General features: G+C 40.9%; 1 protein-coding gene across 1 annotated transcript in view; it reads left to right on the top strand.

The window, feature by feature from the left end:
• Positions 1-2,042: 2,042 nt before the first annotated feature.
• The window catches only part of dscama (Down syndrome cell adhesion molecule a), an 81,996-nt gene continuing 59,276 nt past the window's right edge, over positions 2,043-24,762 (top strand). The window contains exons 1-3 of the mRNA XM_062406579.1: positions 2,043-2,812; positions 21,870-22,187; positions 22,307-22,456. Of these exons, the coding sequence (XP_062262563.1) occupies positions 2,770-2,812; positions 21,870-22,187; positions 22,307-22,456 (511 nt within the window). The 5' untranslated portion in view covers positions 2,043-2,769. The remainder of the gene's footprint in view (positions 2,813-21,869; positions 22,188-22,306; positions 22,457-24,762) is intronic.

Below are 24,762 nucleotides of genomic sequence, written 5' to 3'. Positions count from 1 at the left end.
AGATTGAGCGTTTAAATTACAGAAGGGTTTGAAGAGGATAATACCTTTGATTTCATCATAACCTCACAACATATCATGGAGTTAAATCAGGGATTACAGAAATACGGATTAAGCTCTTTATGACCATATTGTCCGATTTTAATCTCTGTACCCAAACAGTCCACTGGAGTGGCACCATATGGCAGAATGATTGGACATAACAAGACAAAAAAGGCAATCAGGAATAACTTTATTAATATACCTTTGTGTTTTGTCAACAACACAAACCCCTAATTGTTTCTCCTTTGGAATTTGTGAATCTTGGGTCCATATTGACAATAAATACTTGCAAGAATTCTGGTCACAAGACTTTTGGATCCTGTTGTAATTGCAGGTAGTCTAGGTAGCTGCTAGTCTGCAATAGAGCAGCTTTGTAATTTCCAATAGTCATCTTCTTGAAATAGGGTAGTGGGGCATTTAGAGTGCCACGCTGCAGATCAGCACTGCACAGAGGCAAGTAGAGGAAAAGGAGGCGTGCACATCACAACGAACACGGCACCATAACTGGATGAGCAGCAAACCCACGTCACTGCTGGGAGCCAAGGAGACTGACAGGGAGGGGGATTTGGCAAAATCAACACAAACAAAAACATACTTTGTGTACAACGTGTGGGGAACAGCATGTTTGGGTGCCTGGAGTCGGCGATAATGATCTGTTTTATTTTGGGGATGCCTGGCTGGAAGCCCATGCAGGGTCCAGACAGGCAGTGACAGGTCCTGCATTCCTGGTGCAGAGCATGTTCATGTGTGGGTCTGATGTGGACGCTAAGTCTAAGAGACAGACACTGTATCTGGGAGGAGGACTAAAGCCTGGCTCGCCTGCTATTCCACAATAAATGGGCCACGCTAAATTCAAACAGTCACATTGCAGTGGATGTCACAGCAGTTACTGTTGTGTCACTGGCTGCAAAAGCATTTCACATCAACCTATAATGCAAATGTGACTTTCTTATCACAACACTGTGCCTGAAGTACATAACACGGATGTTTGGCTGCTGAAGAAAAAAGGAAACATTTACATGTTCCTTCATAGTCCCGTTATCTCTCAATATACAAAATAACCATGTAAAGACCTAAAGAAATGCTCATAAATGTAAATTGCTATTAACATTGTTAATATGGAGGTCACACCTAATCCGTTCAAATAGAATATGTTCACAAATCTTCCTCCCTTATCAGCGCAAGCTTTGGTTTATTAATCCACTGCCTCCTCTTTGGTTTGATTGGAGGTGAACACATGCAGGGGGCTGTGGATGTTTGACATGGCTGCCGTTTGATGCCCCCTGGTGCATTGGGGGTGGTCGCTGCTTATATTTGTCAAGGTCAATTAATGAATGCAAGGGTAAGGATGGCAGGATCCCCAAAACACCCCCAGGGCTCATAAATTACCCACAGAAAACACATTAAAAGACAGGACTAGATCTTCTCCAATTAAGATCATTTAGATTTTTGTCCTCCCACCAAATGCCTACATAGCATCCGGTCAGGTGTAGCCTACATCCCTCCCTCTCCCTGCCCCCCCTCCCCCCTCGTCAGCATCCATCCTCCAGCCTGCATGCTACACCACAGCAGTGCCGGCAAACCATAGAAGGATGTCCTGCATGGACTAATTCTCTCTCGCTGATGTAAATGCACTGTTCTCCCTCTCAGAGTAGGGGACACTTTGACCCGTCTTCCAAGTGATAAAACCAAAGAAAGGGTTTGGTTTTTTGTCTAGCCCTCCTTCAGAGGCTCAGCTGTGCGCCCCCCAACCCCCGCCACCCCCGTCTCCCCACCCCTGCACCTTTAAGGCAATGGAGAGGGGGAGAAGCGGCTGCGGAGAAGGAGGCGAGGGTTTATTCCACAGTGCTCTGAGGCACGGCAGGTTCTAAAGCGCAGGGACCAGTGTGCGCAGTTTGTGTGTGCGGCTGCTGGGGGAAGATGCGTGTGCTTGTTGCTCGCCGGACGGAGAGAGGCGGCATAGAGAGAATGAGTTTCCAGCGCAGCTAACAATCAACTCTATGCGCTTTTTTTTAATCTTGAGGGGGAAAGAAATCCAACTTTTACGCATTTTTTCTTTACGCATGAGATGAAACGTTTGGCTCTTTTCCGCGCATAGACTTCTAATGTATTTATTCATTATTTATTGATTCCTTTCTTTATTCCGATTTTGGAGGCTTTTTGATTTTTGTTTCGTGTTTTTTTTTTTATTGTTTAACCGTGGAGTTGGGTGTGCGCATTGGCTGCTTGTCCTATGCGTCTCCAGCCTCTGACTCAGCAGCAGCAGCATCAGCACAGCTCACCTGGACCGGAGCGCACCGAGCCCAGCTCCCTCATGTTCCACGCAGACCTGCGCTCCTACACGCGGGGACGGCTGCACTAAGGCCCGGCAGTGCGGTTCGGTCAAACCGACAAAAGGTTGAGGGGTACGCACAGTTGTGGATCAAATACTATTCCCCCGCTGCACCCGGAGACAATCAGCAGCAAGAAGAAGCTCAGTCCTCTTCCTCTTCATCTTCCTCCCAACGTGAAGGATTGAGGGAGAGAGAGAGAGCGAGAGAGAGAGAGAGAGAGAGAGAGAGAGAGAGAGAGAGAGAGAGAGAGAGAAGGAGAGAAGGAGAGATTTGCGTGCTCCCTCTTCTTTCATTGCGGTTGACTTGTTGAAGAAATAAAAGAAAGAAATAACAAGAAGAAAGAGTGCGGGGAGATAAGAAGAAAAAGCATAAGCTTGGATATTGAACGGAGCGGGGCATGTGGATATTGGCTCTCATCTTTTCCCAGTGCATCTTGAATGGTAGGTGATGCATTTGTTCACATTCAACTTCAACTTTATTCTAATTATTTCAGAGGACTGAGTGTATACATGCTTTTAGAAATTGTCTTTAAACATTTCCACATTCAAGATAATGATTCTTTGATTTTTTGGTGCTGGAAAATTGAACGGAGGAACAGGCTGTTGCTACGTCCTGACACATGCAGCACGTATGGCTTTTTAGAGGTTGATACATCCACATTAACATTAATTGGGACTAAGACTAAGAATGGTTAACCACTCGTGCATTTTCAAGATTTAGGTTTGACCTTTTCCTCAAAAAATGTAGGCTATTGATATACAGGGAGAGAGAGATAGGGGGAGAGAGAGGGAGTTAGAGAGAGAGAGAGGGATAGAGAGAGAGAGAGAGAGAGAGAGAGAGAGAGAGGAGAAATGTAGGTTGAGGATATAGGTGCAGCCTGTACTGCACAGGAACAAGATATTTGAATGCATTTTAGTTTAGTTTTTGCATGATATATTTCTAGGCCTCAAATAAAACCTCACAATTATTTTGTTTCATCCTCTCTTGATACTGAAATGACTATTTATTCTCTCCAGTCAAACTGCACTGGGCCTCAGTCTGGGTGCATTTGCCTGCATTATTTGTATGTGCTCATTGAGCATTTAGACAGTTTTCTAACACATTCTCTTGAATATGGCTAATGAGAAAAATGATCTCAGGGTAAATAAATGAGATGTTACGGATTTGTGTGTTTAACTGAGGGGTTCACCATCAATTTGTTTATGATTTTCATTCAAACACTTAGTCAATTAAAAAATACTGCAATATTTTTTGTTTTCACATTAAGTAAATATTTTATTAAAAAGCTGTCTACTAACCAAAAAGTATATTGATAAAAATGAACAGTATTTATTAGCATGTCATAATATTTTCAATAAAAAAATAAGTAATAAATTACGTGACTTTTACATGTATAATTGTATGTTCATATACATCTTGATAGATATATTTAAGATACACAAAAAAAAGAAGGATTAAATAGGTTGGCTGTGTTTTTTCTGGCATTGCACCCGCCATATTAGAAGCAAAGACATGGAGTCATTTTGGATTGTGAAAAAAAACGAGTCGAGCCCTATCACCCTTGCCCAAGTGCAAATCCTGCAGAAACTGTTTATTTTGCAGGGTTATATCCTCAATGTATTTTATTTCTTTGCTCTGGATTGAGGTGACTGATTTTTTACAGCAAGTACACGAAGGGTGTGTAAAAACGGGGGGGTATGAGGAGGACAAGGGGCTGTGAGCTAAGGGGTGGGATGTGCGCGTGTTGGGGGGCAGAAATCAGCTCAAAAGAAAATTGGGGTATTAAGGAAATCTTTTGAAAGGCGTACAGAGGGAAAGGGTTTGAAATAAAATCAAAAGTGGACACAATGCTGTGAACTGAGAGTAGAGGCTGATGCGTCAAGCAAAGATGACAGGAAAACCATTTTGTGGCCATGCTGAAGGGTTCAATGAAGGCAGCGGTTATTTATAGGGGAGAACAGGGTAAACGCAGTGACAATATCAGAGAAAACAGTCCTTTCTTTGACTGAGGCAAGACAATTTCAGGAGACCAAGAGGAATCCGATGTCCATTTCAAATCTCCCTCAGTGCTGCGCTGAACTGTCTGTTTGCTGAGCACGATCTATCGCTTTGCTTGTGAATGGCTTTTTCAGTCTCTTTGGTCCAGGCAACAGCGTTGCAAAATGGCTGCTGCTAGACACATCTACATGGAAACTTTGAATGGCAGCTATAGCACTCGTAATTGTGATGAATGCTACGTTTGTGCTCACTGCGGTTGCAGTGCCATTCATATCAACGGACTTGGTTCATTTGAGGCTGACCTTTTCTATTGATTTGAAGATTTAAATGTTGGTTGTGTGGCGTGAACTAGAATAATCCAGAGTGCATTATGACAAACCTCTCTTTGTGTTGTGCTTCTGTCTGCGCTACACTAAATCGACTGTATAGGAGAAGAAAAGGGCCATTATTGTTGATCTTAGACAGTATTCTTTCTGCTGCTGCATATTTGCTCTCCCTGGACAGTCCAGCAAAGATTATTCTTAATGAGCAGCTTCCATCAGAATCGTACATTCTGCACTTCTTCTGGACAAAGAGATGTAGCTTCCTGAAATACAGGCTTTTAGGGCTCTGGTCCTGTACAGGCTGCTGAGGTAGTCTCTATGGAGACCTGGGTAATGAGTGTTGTTGCAGTGTGGGCTTTAGGGTTGCTTTGCACTCTTGTCAGGTGACCCTGGCAATGCTTCCTGATACATTAAGCCTGTAAGTTTCTACTCATGATATGGGAATGACATTTCATTTCAACACGCTTTCAACACAGATTTCAATGTTTGATTGTTCATTCATGTTAGCCTTCATTTCTTTATATAGACATTTGATAGGTGCATCGCCTGTCAGTGGAAAACTGATGATAAAGATTACAACTCCTATCCACCCTACTTCACTGCAGCTCTAGTTTGCGTGCGTAGTGGTCATTTATGTATAGTACCTACTGTACAATCTCCATTTTGCTCTGACTCTCTGTTCGTGGACGAATCTTCAATCTCATCTACAGTAGATATAAACAATTCACTGCTGTGGAGAGTAAAATATGCTGAAGAGTTCACTTCATTGGTGCTTGAGCTTTTGAAGTACTCTTGCAAAAGTGTCTATTAAAACCTAAATGGAACAGGAACAACATATTCCAGTTGTGAAGAGATAAAATTGGGGAAATGGCATAATGTTGTTTTTGCACAGCTACGCCAGGGGGGGAAATCTGACACATGCTCAATTGGACACTAATAAGCTGTGTAAATATACAGCAAAGCTCCTCAATTGGCTCTTAGTATCACTCTGTGCATGTGTATTTTTAGCTTTCAGCTTCGGAAGGCGAGGGGCTGCAGGAGAAATGGTACCTCCGCTTATTAAAACATGCAGTTAGCATTTTCCGTATGACTTAATCCAGACATCAAAAATGATTAATGATTATGCAGAATTTAGTTTCCCTCAACATTTTCTTTCCAGTTTAGATCATCACTTGTCATATATCTTCCGTGCTGATTTTGCAAGGATTAAAGATACAAAACCCCCGAGCATCTGAGTGCTTGTCATCAGCTGTTACACTGCACATTTTTAACAAGAGAAAACCATGCACGATATTTACTTTGAGAAGGACAGAGAGTATCAAATATATGAACACCGTTCAGTGTGATGCTTCCATCTCATTGGACCAATTAAGAATACCTTGATTTACCGACTCATCCAGGGGACTAATCTGTGGTTTGTGTTGTTCTGTTCAAAACATATGTTGCATTACAATATACTTTTGGAAACTGATCCTAATATAGGTTATATTTCTATTAGCAAGAAAACGTTTTTAATGAACGTATGGCTCCAGTAAAACCTTTAGTCACTGAACATAATCCTCGTAGTTTTTATATTCCCCACAAAAAATGCATTTATACCAAAAATAAGAAGATACAGGCAGGGTTGAGGTGACACCACTGAGAGAGCCTCATTTGCCTGCGTTTCTCTCTACAAACCTGTGTTGTTTTTATTTTTCTTTGTGCCAAAGTGAAATATCTATCCTGTCCGTTAGTGGAGCACCTTGATTTAATGTCTGTTCACCGAGTTTGGTGCCAGTGCCTTGTTTTGACCAATTACCAGTCAAAACAGCATAGAGGTCACATTAAGGCCAGTGGGAACTAGGCATGTGCAGTCTAGTGTCTTCTGGTATACATCTGTCACTTCACATAGCGCCACGACGGGTTGACAGAGTCACAGCAACACACATCAGCCAACTATAATCAAGTTCAGTCCTCAGTCTCACATTAATATCAGCACAATGTAGGCCAGTGTGTTTGTTCTGTGATTATTCTTTGTATCATCTCGATGTGTTGTAGTGTACAGTGCTGCTGTATTTATCCATGCTTCATGGTAGAGAAGTTAAACCACATTTTTAACCCTTATTTGTTATATTAATTATATCGTTGCCATATAATAGTGTGGTAATTTTTTTTAGAACCTGACTAAAACCAGACTTTACCCTCATAAAGCTGGGAATTGGAAATGAAACCGTTTTCAATATATACCTATTCCATGAAATATCTGCAGTGTCATCTAATTTATTAACACATTTTACATGTCACGATAGTGATGGTTTCATGTTTTTGATCACTCAAACCTGTTAAATTCAGGTTCAATGAGATTTGTTCCCTATTATTTAGTTTAATTATTCACAAGACTTAATACCAGAAGGTATTAGTGACATGCTGTTTTCGTAGACTCACTAATCACTCCAGGATTTGTCAGTACCATGGGGTCAAGATTTTTGTGTCGCTCCACTGTGTGTGTGCGCTTGAACCTGAGCGTGGCAGCTCAGACAAGAGTAGACTCAAGCATATGTTAATGGTTGCACATTGAACTGTTAAAGGTTTCATTTAACCCAGACCAGAATGCTTAAGGAGATGGTAGGGTGTAGTGAGGCAGAAAAAGAGGAGGAAGGAGGAAGAGAGGGGGAGGAAGGACACACAGAGGCGCTTTGTATCTACAGCTCAAAGAATCATATCAAATCAGTGTGATTCTTCGTTCAGAAACAGGCCCATTTCATAGGCAGAGAGTAACACTGCCAGACACTGAGGAGGCACAACAGTCTTTATTGTGTATCCAAAAAGACACAGACAAAGTCTTTACTTTAACATTTTGTCAAGTTAGTCCAAAATTGTTTGCATCACAGTGTCACACACAGTGTCACAGATGCTGACTACGATCTGTCATTCCAATTATACTTCACAATCACAGAACTGGTTTGACAGTTGATCAGTTGTTACTCTCTGAGGTTCCCTTTGAGATTTTGTGTGACATGTATTTCCAATGTATTTTGAATGGCATCGCTTGAATGTATGAACGGACATTGCTAGAGTCTTGGTGGACCATGGTTTTTGTGTGTGTTTATCGGACTTAACAAGATAACAATTAGTTGTGTTGTTTGTGTCTGAAGGCTTTCATTATAAAATAGGGCAGTAGGTTAATGCTATGGCCACGAAGGTACAGCAGGACATAAGCCGAGTGGAGCTCAGGTAATTCTTTAAATAAAGGCTCTGACCAGCGCTGTTTTCTCATTGCCATGAGTGTCACACTTAAACCTGTATTGCTCTATTGAAATATTTTGTGGTGAGAACACTGGATATCTCATATGACAGATAAAGATGTACCAGCAGACTGTGTTTGATTTAGAGAAACTAACACACAGAGGGCTGCTTGTTATTCTGCATTCAGACTGATACAATGAGAGTCTGGTTGGCAGGTGCAGCTCCACTCAGGTGACCCACTGTGACAGGTCAATAGCAGAGGAACCTCAGCCTTTTCTGGGGTCGTGATAAATGCAGTCATTTCATGGAGAGACATGGAAACAGATATGCTCATCCTCTGTTGCCAGGTATGAAGATGTCAGAAGAATGAAGACACTTTCTCAAATGTCATTGGTACATTATGTATTGTCAAGCACTAGTGTTTACTGCCAGCAGACATTTGCATTCAGAAAGTGCAAACACAATGCCTGATCTTACTACAGAGAATTGTCTGGAAATCAAGTGTTTTAAACTTGGAACATACAGTTTCTGAAAACGACTCCACTACTCACATTCTGAATATTCTGTCTATACTTGTTCAAAAGGGGACATTCCCTTCACCACCATATTATGTATTTTTAAAGCCAAATACTGCAGTTGCATTATGTGCTGTATAGTTACTCATGGGAGTAACCCTGCAGGGACTCTGCCTGGTGGGGTTTCTTCATGTCCTTGTTGGCTGTATACACCTGTCTGCATGCACGGAGTGATCAGCTTATTACAGCATGTGCCTGATTTAACGTTATTTATGTATATCCCTAAAAAGAAGAGAATGAGTGAAGCTGCTGACACAGAGAAACCGTCCGTCTGCCGTCGAATCAGCAGCAAACTGTAGGTACAGTAGGATGGTGCTGGAGAAATATCTGTGTGAGCATGAAAACACTAGAGTCAAAATGGCATTCATATACAATAATGTACAATAACAACACTTGAAGCTCATTCATATATCATATTGTAAAAGTTTTAAGTTATAATTAACAGTGTTATATTACCTACAAGAGATAGAGTGCAGTGTCATGTTGAGGCTCCGAAACCCAAAATCTTACTGAAGTCAAAAACGTTCTAAAACCCTCAATTAAATTTCGGAATTTTAAATAATTGCCTACAAAACTACATAACTACATATTGAGATTTACAAAAGGCTGCTCTGTGCACTGCAATGATTGGTCCAAATCATTTAGTGTCTTAAATTATTTAGAGTCTGAAAAAGCCCGGTTAGTTTCAGTGATATGTTTCATATTGTAAATGACATTTGGAGCAGCCCACATATTCATGCTTTGTATTTTCCATTCAAACAGATCAACCCTGCTTCAGGCTGTACAGTTGAATGTTATTTGGTAAAATGCAAAGTGGGAATATCCCAGACTACCGTATATCAGTCTGTAGCTGCTTTGCTGTCTCCACAAAGATGTAAACTGGTGAATTGGGCTTACAGTGTAATAATATCAACACAATAAAACATCTTGAGTTCTGTGGATAGTAAATGAGGACATAAGGCCTAATTAAGGCATGTTTTTAATGAAAGAACAGAACACGTTGAACCTGAGACTCTCAAGTGGTCATGTCCCTGTGCTACCGTCTTCACAACAAAACAGTAAGAGGATATTTCAAACACTCAACGGAGGGTGTGGCTTCATCAGGTGGAATTAAAGTAAATGGAGTTACAAAAAAAATAAAATATGGAAAGAGTATGAAAAATAGTATTAATATCCAACAAATCAAATGTGAAGAACTATACAGAATTATAGTAAATTATGATTTTTCCAGAAATAAAATGATCTTGCCCTTTTTGATGAATTGTAGTGCAGAATAGCTGGGGAGTAAATCAAACACTATCAACGAAAAAATGAATCAAATCAGGACCTCGCTGGCAATTCCTTCCCCGGCGGCTGCCCACTGGATGTATTCATTGGGCATAACCAAACTGTGCTGATTAGCATTCAAGATCCAGCTCTGTTCCTGTTGCCTGAAATGTGTAACATTTTCAAACATTCTGGCAAATGTTCCATTAAAGTGTTGCTAGCCCCCAGCTCCATTCCGCTCCAGTCTCCACGCTATCAGGCCTTTCCCAGAAGTGATTATGCTAATTGCTGTTTGATCAGATGATTAAATTATAATTTGATTAATCCCGGGCAGTAAACGCTCTGAATACATTGATGTGTGTTTTGCAGCCTGGCAGTGTTTGCAGAAGCCCCCCTGTCACCAGGCAGGCAGTCTGCTACATATACGATCCAGGTATAGGACAAGGAGAGACAAATGTTAGGCTGCATTGAGAGGTGGTTATGAACATAAATGAATGCTGCTTTTGACGTAGCGTGGTCTAGTAATCACAGAAAACATGATGGTTAATAAAGCATGACTCTTGTCTGTGTGTAGATTGAGTACAGCACTAATGCAGATAGCTGCCATCGCCTGTCTCTGCTACTCTCAATTGACTTTGTATCTCTCAGGGTGATTTATAATAGTGCAGTATAGACTGCCTCCATAGGACTAAACGAGTAGACCCTATATTGTATGTCCACTATGGGATTCAGTCTGTCACATTGTGCTCTGTCGCTTTTCAGTCTTGTTATGCTTCTTGATTCAAGGTAAATTGAAGAGATGAAGTAAGGATGCACAAAATGCGACACAAATTTGCATCCATTTATCCGCTGTATATTTTTACATATAGGAGCAGTAAGGAGGACTCTCCTGCAGTGAGGTTACGGAAGATGTAAAACGACCGCCTTTGAGGCAAATGGAGGGCTATTGAGTGGAGGGCGGGGGGGTGATATTTTTCTGAGGCTGAGGATGGCTGTGAGCGGAAGGGCAGCGATGTCTAGTCATCTGACCCACAATCCCATTTAACCCCGGGACTTTGATTTGCCCTCCACTGTCGACTGCCAGCTCATTTTGCCTCTTTGTTTCCCTCCCACAAATAGCTTTCGTTTTTCCATGATCCAAAAATACAAAAACATCATAGCAACGAAGCAAATGTTTTCACATAGCGATATCTCTAACCTTTTATTTAATCTTATCATCTTATTATCATCGTTTCTCATATCTTTTATTTATTGCTTTATTTTGTTCATCCAATTTGATGCAATCATCTGGATTGTTTTTGTAATTACTTGCTAATGCACTGCATACTGAACCCCATGATTGATCTGCAAGGAAGTCTATTTATAACCTTATTTATAAGGCTATAAGCTAAATCAATGTAAGTAATTCATGCAACTTTAAGGGCAACACTTACAAACAGAATGTATATCAACCCAAGTCTGTGACACACTGCCAAGGTTTGCAAGGACATTAAATCCGGTTCAGATGCTAAATGCAGACTACTGCACAATTCTCCATTTTATCTTTGTACATCTATTTCTGAACCACAGAAATAATTTAGTGACCGATCTTCTCTTTTCAAACTTGTCTTTTGTAGAAATTAACAATGTAAAAAAATTTTGGTTTTCACCCACATAGGCTCTTTATAACCAATTCTAACTGCTTTCTCAGTGTGGATCACTTGTTCAAAACCTCATATGAGGGCAGGCCCTTAGAAATATGTTTTTCTATCAGCAGAGTTTTAATTTATTCCCTGATTCAAATAATTAAAATTGGGCCATAAATGAGTATATTCTTGCATTATATACAGTATATAGTTATAATTATTATAATTTTCTGCCAGAGGCATTATTTGCATCAAATAAAACAAAGATTTTCTAAAAACTCTGCACATATAAATCATATACCTATATTATTTGAGGTTTTAAAACCAGTTATCCAAATTGAGGAAGACAAAATTCAATTTTCAATTCAAACTGTTTTTAATATTGTATTGATCATAGATGGGAAAATAGTTGGCCATAAAGAAGAGTTTAATACAAAAGTCAATTGTACGATAGAACAAACATCCTCAAGTCAAATAATGATTTGAATAATTAATTTCAATCGATTTTTTTCTTTTACCATAATGTTTTGGGCAATATCGCCAAGCCCTATGACTAACATGATCTACATATTCTATCTGATTAACTGTTTGTCTGTTTCCGGCATACAAAAACACATCACCTGTGTCATGTGTTTAACGGTACAAGACAAACCCGAGAACAGCACAAAAGCTGACCACATCAATGCTGCTGAAACATTATCCAGTCCCACTTTTGGCCTATGGTTTACTCACCATGTTGCATTTCAGCTCTGGGTCATTCAACTTTCATGTTCTATCAGGGATATGACAAAATACATCAAATAAACAAAATAAAAACATTTTAAAAAGATAAAACTAAAGGAAAAACAGGTTAGTCATTAAATACTTTTCAGAGTTTCCACTCATGATCAGGTGGATGTGATGTGTATGGATATAGACTCCTGAGTTGTCCTATGCAATGCTGTATAAAGATGATCTTCAAGCTGTTAGCCTTCCTCCTTTAGTTAATCTCCCTGCTCATCCTTCCCTGCTGGGTTTAATGTTGTCCCGCTCAAGCTCACCTGAGAGCCACCTCCTCTCTCTCTCTGTCAGCTCATTCACAGTAGCTCTTGACAGAAGCAGCAAGCAGAGGTGGTTGAAATTTGACTGCAAGTGAAATAATGCCACTCTTCCTCCCTCTGAAAGCAAGCACAGTGTATATTATGCTGCAGTAAATTACATGGAGACTTGAGTCAAGTACTGTCGAACTGTTCAGCCAAGAAAGTCAATAACTAACAGCTTTAACAAAAATATATATTAGCCCGCGAAGCACTGTTTTGAATATAGACAGACGTGAATTTCAGCACCACCTTGAAAGTCTAGAGTAGACTCTGCTCGTGTTTACGTAGAGAGAAGAAATAAACAGTGGGGAATGCTCAAGTTAAAATAATACCTCAGAATTTTGGAAGATAAGCTTGTTCACGTTCTTCCCATGATGAGAATTCACCAGTGTCATATATTTTCTTTAAATATGATGCTACAACCAAGCTGGTGAGCAGTGCAGCATGACTGCAAACTCAAAATAAGAACAACAACAATTCAATAACAAAGACATGCAGTGGACCGACCAGTTGACATTGCTTCAAGCATGGCTAGAAATCTAGAATAGTGAATTTCTACATTTGTTTGTGGCCCAGAGGAATTAAAGAACATTTTACTTCCATCATCTAAACATCGGATTCAGTGTCAGGGGACCGTCAGACATAGCTGCTGAATGTAAAGGCTTTTAATATGGCTTTGTTAAGCAGTACATGTACTAACCTCTGTGCCTCTAGAGGTTTGAGAAGAATCTACATTAAGATATGATTCATGCTTTAATATTCATGTTGAGTAATACTGGAAGCTGCTGCATCAGGTACATGGTGGCACCTCAGTGCTTTGTCATTTCCGAGGGATAATGGAGCATTATAAAACATTTTTTTTCTCTATAATTTTCTCTTCCTTTCTGTTGTTCCTTTGCATATTAACTTCAGTGGCAGCAGCTAGAGCTTGTTTACCCACTCACAGGAGTTTCTCCTCCTCTCACTCGCTTTTTGTTTCTCTCTCTCCCTCTGTCGCAGTTGATTTGCAGTATTTGTCCATTTCCACCTTGGTGATGTAATTGATTAAGGTATTCAAAGTACCCAGTACGTGGGAACTCCCTCCTCTCCTGTAGGAGCTCATATGCAAATGAGCATTCATATGCATCAACCAACCCTCTCCACAGTGACTCCCCTCTCGCCCTCCAGAGAGTTGACATCAGAGGAGGGTATCATTGGTTTTACATAGCGGCTGCATGGCACAGAGTGCACAGCTCAACATTATTCATGAGGGCAAATTGGGAGCCGATGATTTGGGAGAGTGAGGGGACCCTGTTCTCTGATCTGTGCATCTCGGCTCTGCGCAGCACTTTGCTTTACGCTTATTGTGTAAACCCCTAGGGCAAGAGAGGAGGGTGGAGAGGTTGTGGGGGTGGGGTGCCGTGGTTGGGCGGGGTGGATGCTTACTCACTGTCATCATGAGGCCATCCTGTCCTCCTCTCTCCATCCCTCCCCCTTTTCTAACCCCCTAGCCCCCACTCACCCCTCCCTAGGCAGCCTCTGCCTTAATTACCTGCATCGCCTGCCATGAGCTGTCAGTGTGGCTCAGTGCTTGTTTTCCCCAGTGGAACTGCCCTAATGTCTTGATGCCCCGGTGCCCACTGTAGCCCCACACAGATCTCTGACCTGGTGAGGGCCACACTGTGGTTGAGAGCCAGTGTGCTCTCTAATGTTTAAATACATTAGCAGGCTTGGGTAGGGCAGACATGTTGTGGTTAATAGCTAATTCAGAGTGATAAAACCTTTAGAGGGAGAGAGTGAATATTAGGCTATTTTTGCCGAACGCCAAACAGTCAACCAGGACAATATGCATCAATGAGCTTTTTGTCACTTGAACAATAAAACAAGGAGCTCCAAAGCGCTTTCAGCTTGGGTTGATTAATGGTGTTTGGTTGAGGTAAACACAGGCTGAGCAAAAAGCCCCTGACACATCAGTGGGCTAATGCACAGGCTAATGCATAGGCCTATTTATGTTGTGTGTTAGTGGGACCTGTATTGATCGGACATTTACTTAAATAAATTGCCTGGGTGATTGGGACGCAACCACTGATGGACATTGTCAGAATGGAAGTTCATGGGTCTTACTTAAGATGCGTTATAGGAAACATGAAAGACTTGTCTGTTTATTCTTTTGAAGGAGACATTTCACTGAGGATCAAGGTGCATCTTCAAACATGGAGATATGTCCCTCCTACCGTGTCTTCTTGTCCATTTTCAACGTACATTACATTTAATATTCTAAAATAGCTGAGCTGACTCGTCTTTGTCTTACCTGTCAACCAAACCCTTATATCTATGGGGCTCTCATACATTAGCGCTCATCCCCCCATATCTCTGTGACACGCCCGCGTGCACTCTCCTTGACCGAAGCGTGTCTGGTGCCCTTGAGCTACAAACGCAGCAGCAGAGGCTCCACAATATGACGACTGCATCAGGAGTCACCTGCAATCTATGGTTAGGGGCTTCAACGGGGCCTGCCGCCATTTGGTGCTGACATCTTGGACTTTGCCAGGCATTATTTCACCCAGCAAGAAAGACGGGACTCCACTTCACTAAATCCAAAAAGGCCCCCCACCTCCTGCCTTTCCTCTCCGCTTTTCTAAGACAGATGAAACAGAGAGAGTCCATCTATTATAGATGAATAAGATTTATAATTGAACAATATCACTTTTTCCTCTTTGTGGTTTTGGCTGATCAAAAAAATGATGTCGATTAAGACAGGTTCTGCAGAGGCTGCCATAGGTTTAATGTTAGTGAGAGCCTGCATGTGTGGGCATGATATGCAACCGAGTGGGTTGGTGTTCCTACAGCATGACCTGTAATATTATGTTTGCGATGTCAAAGCTATATCGAGGAAACTGTTTGTACAATTGAGAATTTAATTGTTAAAAATAAAAAAATGTAGCTTAACAGCTTATATTATTTCAACTTTTGTTTTCTGGCTCCATGGGAAAGAGAAAAAAAACAACAATTGCCCAATCAGGTTTTTCAGGGCGGTTTCAAAATCTAAAATGAGATTATTTATTTATAAGTAAATTTCGGAAAAACCGCACTTTCAACCAAGACAATCCTTTGAGATGTGGACCAAAGTGTTGCAGATCTTGCAGATCTTGCAGCCCGACTGACGGCTGACCGGTTATCGATAGGGTACGCATTAATCTTTTATCTCCCGTTTCAAAATTCAGTCAGCTCTTGTTTTGATCTCACTCCAGTGTTCCCAGTGTTATCAAAACATCCTCGGCTATATGCAGAACGAGTGTGTTACATATCTTAGAGATGCACATTTGTAAGTGTTACATCTTACTGTTTTATGACAGCCGTTAATTAGATTATTATTTAACGGTGCTGAACACAAACACGCTTGATGACAGCCAACAGCCACCCACGCACTGTCTCCTTTGCTTGCAAACTAGCATCATGATTAATTGGGACGGTTTGTCTTGAGCTATTAATTTACAACTGAATATTCTAACACAATCCCCTAAAATACTAATTATCTTCATGGAACTTCTATTAGATAACCCATACAGGGAAACATTAAGGATTGTTGTGAACTAACCTGATTCAGATGCATTATTGGACAAGTTGTCCGAGCAGGGGATTCTGTTTTATCAGTACACCGACCCATAACAGTGCAGCAGACAGCAGATTATATGTGTTGCCGGTTGTTTTCTATATATTTCCTACAGCACTTTGATTTTAGACCTCAATGCTTCAAGCTGCCACAACTTGTGAAGGTCCAGTGGAGGATAAACACAGATGAGGGGAGTTAGTGGACAGCATGGGTTCTTTGCGATACACAGACTTCCTCTCTGGCACCGTCCCTGCACATTTACCCTTTTTGTTTTGCACCTGTATTCCCGTGTAGAGAGAAGCGTGAAGGAGAGATCAAGGTTAGAGAGGAGCATAAACATGTAGAGCAGAGCATGGAAATGAGGAGAAAGGAGAGCGCAGAGAGGAGGAATAAGAAAAGGAACAAGATATATACATCGGAAAGTTGTGGAGTAAAGCTGAGATGGAGTGTACCTTTGACCTCTGTCATGGTAACTTCTCCCATCCTTCTTTTTCTTTTTACATCCTCTTTCTTTCTCTCTGTTAATAGTGGCCTGTGTGTGTTGCTGTCTGAGTGCTCTCTCGCCTCCCCACTCAACCCCCACCCGCACTGTTTTCCTTGGCACTGCACTGAAAAATAAATGCACTCCCACTGTATCTATCTGAACCACTGGGATCTGTCAGGGTTTTGTGTCCATCAGGCTTTCACTTCCTAAGGAATCAGCCACCCAGAAGTAGGTGGCGGTGGTGGTGTAGGTGTCAATTTTTTATGAGTTGGTGCAAAGCCGATTGAGACAAAAGCAGTTTTAAGACGGCCGCTCTTCTTCGCTCGTCACCTTTCAAATGCACTCAGAATTCATGATGGCAGTTTGTTCTAATTAGACAGTGTCAGCCAATACAGCAGCCGTCAAACTCTCTGCACAGGAGTCTCTGATCAATGTTTACTGTCAAATATGGGATCCTCTCGAGCAAAATCGTTGCTCCTAACTTTTGATACAACAGCCCGCACTGTTCTAGAGATGTAAAAGCAGTCAAATGATTTGTCACAGCACATCTTACCTGTGTCATACAGTAAGGACAGTGTTGGCGGGATCACTGATGTCTATAGAGTAAACATTTCCAAACATCAGTTCATTTTTTTTTACTATTAAAACTATGTGCCTTATAATTTCATATATTGGCTCATATCAGACTGAGAATGTTTCCTAATTATCAGAGTAATGAAGGTGATTGTCCGTTAACAGGAACTGTTAGTAGCCAGTTAGTAGATTTGCTTTGATCTAAATTTAAAACACAATGCGTAAATTGTGTAAAGTTCCATTTTTGACATTCAGTTGGTTCATTGCTTGAAAATATTTCAAATTTCACCACATTAGCTCATTAGTCTGAGTCCTTGGGTAAACTAGACTGAAACCTTTTTTTAAAGATACTTCACACTAAGTATTAAGTGTCACCTGGGCCTCACTCGTATACGCACACAACCTCTGACCTGACACTTCACATTCAAACTACATTCATCCCAACATATTCTTGTTTTATTCACAATTATCCTGCAACAAAGTTATATTTCATTTCATTTTTATTTCATAAGTATCTACTCATTAAACTCCACCTCTCAATGCAGCTCTGAACGTTTTTGCTTTATTAATGGATACATTTTGGGAGTTACGATATCATGAGCTACTTTATCTAATGTAAAACACGTGAACACTAACTGGTACACATGCATTCAAGCCAAACCCTACTCTCAGTCCATCTAAAATGTGAAATATATGGTGAGCAATAGCGGAGATATAAATTAGGCTGTGCTGTCCCTTAAGAAATTAAATAAAAACAAACTGTTGATAAATCAGTGCATTTTAAATGATCACTACGAGGGATATCGCACTAGCAGTAAATTGAGATCATCACTCAGATGATGAGCGGCTGTTCAGGAGCCAAATTAACTAAACTGTGCGGAAATATTTACTCTGCTGATAATTCACACAGCCACAGCGGCTCTCCGCTCTTCAGAACAGATGCTGAGATTTTATGACCATCTTGACAGCAGATTTTCCTACTTGAGAAAACCACTGACAAGCTGTTACTCAGTGTGATTACATGGCAGTAAATTAACCCCCGAGAAGTTCTCCATGCATCATCAATGGTATAGAGAGGAAATTCTTAACAGGATATTTTGATGCTTTTTTTGTAAATTTAGTGGAGCAACTTGTTATTTTGAGTGGCTAACACATGTTTATATAAGTAGTAAAACATATTTAACATACTAATTCCACAAACATCTGTCTGTCTCTCGGTACGTTGAACACATAGCTCCCAAACTGTTTATCGTATTGGCTTCCCACTCGCTATGTTCGCCTGACAAAGTGCAGTGCAGAGTTTGTGCAGTGCAGAGTTTGTTGGGATTAGGACATGCAAGCCGTTCGATCTAAATAATAATTAAATAAACAGGTGACCAGCGCTCTTTAGCAGTCAGTGGGGGCGGGGCAGTGGGCCGTCAGTTTGCAGGCCGAGCTGAATATGTCTTCTACTAAACTACAGCAGTGGTTGGCAATTCGGTCAAACCGCGGATTAAAATGTACGACAGGTCATTTTGATAATGATAAAAAAAATATTTCACCATATTGGACTGACACAGACATTCACTGGTGTCAATGTTGCTGATCTTTGTCAAAGCAACAACAGTAATGTTGAATTACAAAGCTTTTATTTTGAGTTTTCAGTTTGGGTCGAAAGATTGTATTGATTCCTTAGTAGACCTCTGAAATAGCCAATGTACAGTGTATGAAAAAAGTTCAGTAAATCAATCATACTGGTGTATGAGCCTCACACGTCAACAATAAAGTAAAGTAATTACATTAAACATAAAATCTTCATTGTGGATAAACCAGGTAGGATGAACAAAGTTTTTTAACTCCACTCTCTACTACAGACTGTTTATAAAAAGCTCTGCAAACAATGTCAAACACAAATATAGAAGTGACAGTAAATTGTAGAACTGTTTGAGGAGGCCTTGTGAGCACTGCATTAGTTATTAAAATGCACTCATGCTTAATCATAGCAAAACGTTTAAAAATGCAGCTTACAAACAAATGATTGATCAGTATATTTTTTGAAATGCAGAGAAAAGAGAGAAAAATCGTAATGAAAGAAAATACAAACTCAAACTGTACATGCACACTTCAGATAGCAAAATAGATCTAGTTTATCTGATGACTCTTTATGAGGTCTTCCCTGTGGACAGGTTACTTCTAAATGTGACTCCTCAATGTTTGACTCCAAAATAGTCTGTTTTGAAGGTAAAATAAAGGTACAATAAATAAAAGTCGCCCTGAACTGTCACGTGTAGTGGCTCCTCTGCCTCCTCTCGCCTGCTCTGGGAAAAGATGCCACAGCCTTGTAGCTGTCGACAACTACAACCCTTTACTTTTCAACACCTCCAGGCCTGGCCCTCTGAGTACTGCGCGTGTGAAGTGAGTGCTGCCAGTAATGTGCGGAAACATGTGTACGCCATGATGTTTGTTTGTCCTAACAGGTTGAACGACCGGTGGGTGGAAGTGGCCGGTGATTTGAGCACGCTCATTAGGAATTTATGGAGCGCTAAAATGTTTGGTCTCCGGGGAGGGGGGATTGGCAGCTGTCGCAAAGGCAGGCAAGCTGGCGACAGGAGGGGAGAGCCTACATTAGCAGAGAGATACAGTAGAGATTTCCTGAAATATTTACCTTCGGCGACTGACACAGGTTGTCCACACAGCAGCTCAAAGGAATAGCTTTAAAGGGCTATACTGTACTTTTTTTTTACATCAGTGTTTGTTGTGGACTCATTATTTGCAAATTAGCTTGTTTTAAAATGTGGTTTTCCGTGCATAATGCCACGCAGCACAAACCATGACACCAACTCAAGTATGGCAGTTTTGTATTATTTTGATTCTTAGTTCCTTTTTGTTCTGTGCAACTCTCAGCCTTTCTGTATTTGCTAGTTTTTTTTTGTTTCGTCATGCTGCATTGTCAAACAGGTGACGATGTCTTCATCAGATTTTTCTCTCTTTCAAATTTTCTTTCTTTGGTGTGCATTAAACTCTTAAGGCCATCGTGTTTTCTTTCTTCTCTATACTCATGTCAAGTTTAGATTTTGTTCAAATTGACCATTTAATATATAAATTCCAGCTTATTAGAACTACTGTACTGAAGAGAAACAATACAAAAAAAAACACTAAAAACTGTTTCTATATATATATATATATTTTGTGCAGACTTAGCATAGCATAGCTATATACTTATGTAGTTTCGGAAAGTATTTTATGAAGTTACCTGTCCCTCAGAAAAGAAACGAGTCATGTTTTTGTGTGCGTTTGATTGTAAATGCTGCACCTTCTCTATCACACATCATTTACACACTGCCTGCAGAGCAATCAAGGGCAATTTGGGGTTTGGTATCTTGGCCATGGACGCTTGGGGAAGCAGAGTAGGGGAGAGGGGGTTCGAACCGCCGACCTGGTGATTAGTGGACGACCCGCTCTATATCCTGAGCCCCGTATGTGTGGTCTGAAGGTTCTTTAATAGCAGAAGTGTGCACAGAGTATACAGATATGCAGAGCTGCAGATCTATGCTGCAGTTATCCTGCATTCTGTTTTTCTGAGCAACTTAAATATAAAAAAAATATTTTAGAGAAGTATAATACAAGTCATCCACTCTTGCTTGAGATCCAGCAGTTCACATATTCTGGCTTTGTGCCGACAGTGTAGGTTGTCCATAACAGTAAAGAGTTGTATTGCCTGCACAATAACCTGCTACAGTGGAAGTGCATCACATTAAACTGGCCAAAATCTAAATATCAAAAAAGAATATTTGCTTTGTTGTGTGAGAATAACACAAACACACCAGAATAAATAAACAAGAACCTTGAAAACACCAACATGACCTTTGGCATTCTTACTCAAAAGATATGATGTAACCACTTTCTGTTACACCTCCACCAAGGAGCTGAAGTTTGTATTGCTGTTTGTCTCTCTGTCAGCAGCAGGATTACGTAAAAACAACTGAACTGATAATATTGAAACTTGAGTAAAGGATGGGTTAAGGGCCAAGGAACTTAAATTCCATTTTAAGATGGGATGTTTTTTGACATTTTAGGTGACATTTAGATTGATCAAGAAATAATGCAGAGATCTCATGAATGCTGATAACCATTTACAGGTGAAATGTAGTTTATCCAATTTTAAGATATAGTGGCCAATCAGCCTTGGCGGAGGTTATGCACGCTCTGAGTGACCTCTCATGAGTGCACTGTTTGAGTTGATTGCATTTTTCTTTTCCATACCTTTACTAAGACATGCCCCAATTCTTGGAAAATTACTCACTGGATTTCTGAGACATATAGTGGGTTAAGAAAGTAGCATGTTGTTTTGTTTATCTCTGTGTGTGTGAGTGATTTATGAAGTATGTTGTAGAGAAAGGGTGTCGCTAGGGGTATACATTCTCTGTAGGCCAGCTTGTTTTGGTGCTCTGCTGGCTGTTTCCCTCCCACTGCTGCTCTTCCAGAGCTTTGCTGCAATGACTCTTCATAGACAACAAGAGATACACTTCTGCATCCATCCGCCACTGCAGTGTGCACAAACACAACGGGCAGTCAGGGATACAACACTGAAACAGAGGAGCAGGATAGCAGAATCTGTCAAATGTAGTAGCGGCTCTGTGATGTGAGGGGGTTACCAGTGGTTGGAGGCACAGTTTGATCATGTTAAAACGTCTGCAATAATAAATCAAATATTGTTGGAAATAAAAAATTACAATTATCTAATGGTTTTATTTTTGATCTTCCTTCTCTCCCTGCAGTTTTCTGTGAAGACCTACGTTCCAGCTTATATTTTGTCAATGCATCTGTGCAAGAGGTAGTGTTCGCCAGCACCACAGGGACATCGGTGCCCTGTCCCGCCGCAGGCCTGTCCCCTGTCTCACTGCGCTGGTACCTGGCCACTGGCGAGGAGATCTACGACGTGCCAGGGATCCGCCATGTGCACCCCAATGGCACCCTTCAGATCTTCCACATCCCCCCTTCCAGCTTCAGCAAACTCATCCACGACAGCACCTACTATTGCACGGCGGAGAACCCCTCAGGGAGAATCAGGAGCCAAGATGTCCATATTAAGGCTGGTCAGTTTTAATGTCTGCACTCGACAATCATGTTCAATAATGAGGGATATCTTGTCTTAGCTCAGTATTAGTAGTTTGTCAACTTATGCCCAACTAATCTCTCTGTCCCCTCCTCCCAGTCCTTCGAGAGCCCTACACTGTCCGGGTGGAGGACCAGAAAGCCATGAGAGGCAATGTGGCGGTCTTCAAGTGCATTATCCCTGCCTCAGTGGAGGCCTACATCACCGTTGTGTCCTGGGAGAAAGACACAATGTCAATCAACGCTGAAAGTAAGTCACAGCATCTTTCTTTCTTTTATCCAAAAGCACTAACACTATTTGGCACTTGATATTCAGGATCATATTTCTAAGGATCTTGTTTACTTCTTTGCGGAATTTTTCTTGTAAGATTTTTCCTCATGTCTCATTTTAATGAGAAATTACACTAATAAACGCAGTCTGGAGGAGTGAGTTCATGTAATGGGGAAACATCTAAGACTAAATTTACAATTTACATATATGTATTACAAACCAATCAGATCAAATGAGTGTGTGCCATCTGTTCATTTGTGGAAGGAGATTTCTTATTGCTGCTGAATGGGTTCTTATATTAAGCTTTCTTTCCATGATTACAATGGAAGTACTGAAAAGTCGATGCAACAAATGTAAAAGACATTACGTAGAAAGAAGTGACTCACCTTCATCTTCTTTAACGTCAGGGAAACTATTTTGGTCTTCATCCAAAGTAAGATGTTCCCAGTTTCTTTTATCATAATTTTACAGTGGGATGAAAGTGAATGTTCCAAAGTTGTTCTGGCCAATGACAGTTGCTGTCTGTGTGGTGATGATTGGGACAGCAGAGTTGTGTTTGGTCTGGGTTAGACCATGCAAAGGCCTACCTTGTACCAGCTGGAGGGGCACACTCGGTCACCGAGTGGGTGTGTGTCTATGTATCTACGTCTGTCTGACCCAATGACAGTCAGGTCCCGCTCCTCTGCTCGGTCTTCCATGATAGCACAGGCTGCCAGCCGTGTCACTTAGTCTCAGTGTATTGACCCATTTCTCTGGCTGATAGGAAGCACTGCAGTGCTCCGATCATTCAAATCACTTAAATGGAATGCTCGCCTGCGTGATTGTTTCCCAGCCCTGGGGGGCAAATTCACTTTATGTGGGGCATTTAGCAAACTCAATAGACAAGAGCTAATGTCATTTTGCTTTTGGATGGAGGGCAAATGCTGGACAGCGACTGCTTTTTTTGTTGACGTTTCACATTTGTCCACTGAGGTGAAATCAGCCATGGTGAAATCTATAGCAATCTCTTAATTGTCCACAAATGGATTAGCCGCAAGCATGTTATAAGGGTTTATCCAATGATTATGTCGTTACTGGCAAAGATACTGTAGGTTTTCACATCTTGAATACATTTATATGGTATAACCAAGTTTTATGTTTAAAAGAAACAAAATATTTTAGAAGTAGAAGCTTGTTTTTTACAATATTTTTTGGCCTTTAATACCTTCAGTATATAGACTGAGAATGAGAGAGGAAACCAGGTAGAAGGAAGAGTATTGAGACACAGTAAGGAGGCCAGGAATGGAACCAGGACCCTGCTGCACTGGGTAATTTCTGTTCATGTGGGCCCTTACCATTCAGGAATATACCTCAAAGAAAAAAGTTCTGCACTGTCAAAACAAGGTGTTTATCTTGAGCCGTAAAAATCGTCACATCTGCAGCCGTCAGCCATGTAAACGCTGTCAGAAAAATCACCCAGTTACCAATCCACTGCTCTTCTCCATGATAAATAATGGATGACGGAAGCCTATGAATCCATGAGCAAATGGTCTTTATGAACGTCTCAGTGCACGCATCCTACTGACGCACCGTCCACTCCCCTCATCCTCGATAGTACACACATTTAAGTACACTTTGAGTGCATGTGTACCCACGTCTATATGCACACTAACTGACAGCTCAACGCAAGATGGCTCAAACCCTCGTCTCGATGACCAAGCTTCAACATTTAAATTTTTAACGAATAAAAATAATATCAACACTTGGACTTGCAACAAAAAACTTTGTGAAATATAGCTTCTCTTTCTTTGACATGAATAATTGAATTAGCTCTTCAGTTTGGAAGGTGCAGCTTGATGTGTAGCGCCTGTCAGACAGGCCCTCTAGAAGTCTCACTGGACGTAGAGCTTTTTGAGCTGTTGCAGGGTAGACTAACAAAGCACCACTTAAAGAACCCTGCCGTCCATTAGAATAGAATAGAAAATAATGTTGAAAAATGCATTTAGTCAGGACGTCCAATAAAAGTAACAGGTCAGTAAAGCTGTCTGATACAGGGGTTTTATAGTGTGCTGGGGTTTTAACAGAAGCACTGCAGAAACTAAACTCCACTGTGCTCCAATATGGACTCTAAATTTTACTGTTTAATGTTTCTAATGTGATTTGCTTTGGAAACAAGTTTAATTATTCCACTGAGCAGGATGCATTGTCTTATTCCACCTGCAGTAACTGTAACCACGTGTGTAGACTAAATCAGCTGGGTAGAGGTAGTTGTGTATCATTTGCCCTTGTTTTTATTATATAAAATG

This window comes from Platichthys flesus, chromosome 15 (assembly GCF_949316205.1).
Source record: "Platichthys flesus chromosome 15, fPlaFle2.1, whole genome shotgun sequence".
Taxonomy (NCBI): Eukaryota; Metazoa; Chordata; class Actinopteri; order Pleuronectiformes; family Pleuronectidae; genus Platichthys; species Platichthys flesus.
This window is presented reverse-complemented; position numbering and strand designations above follow the sequence as displayed.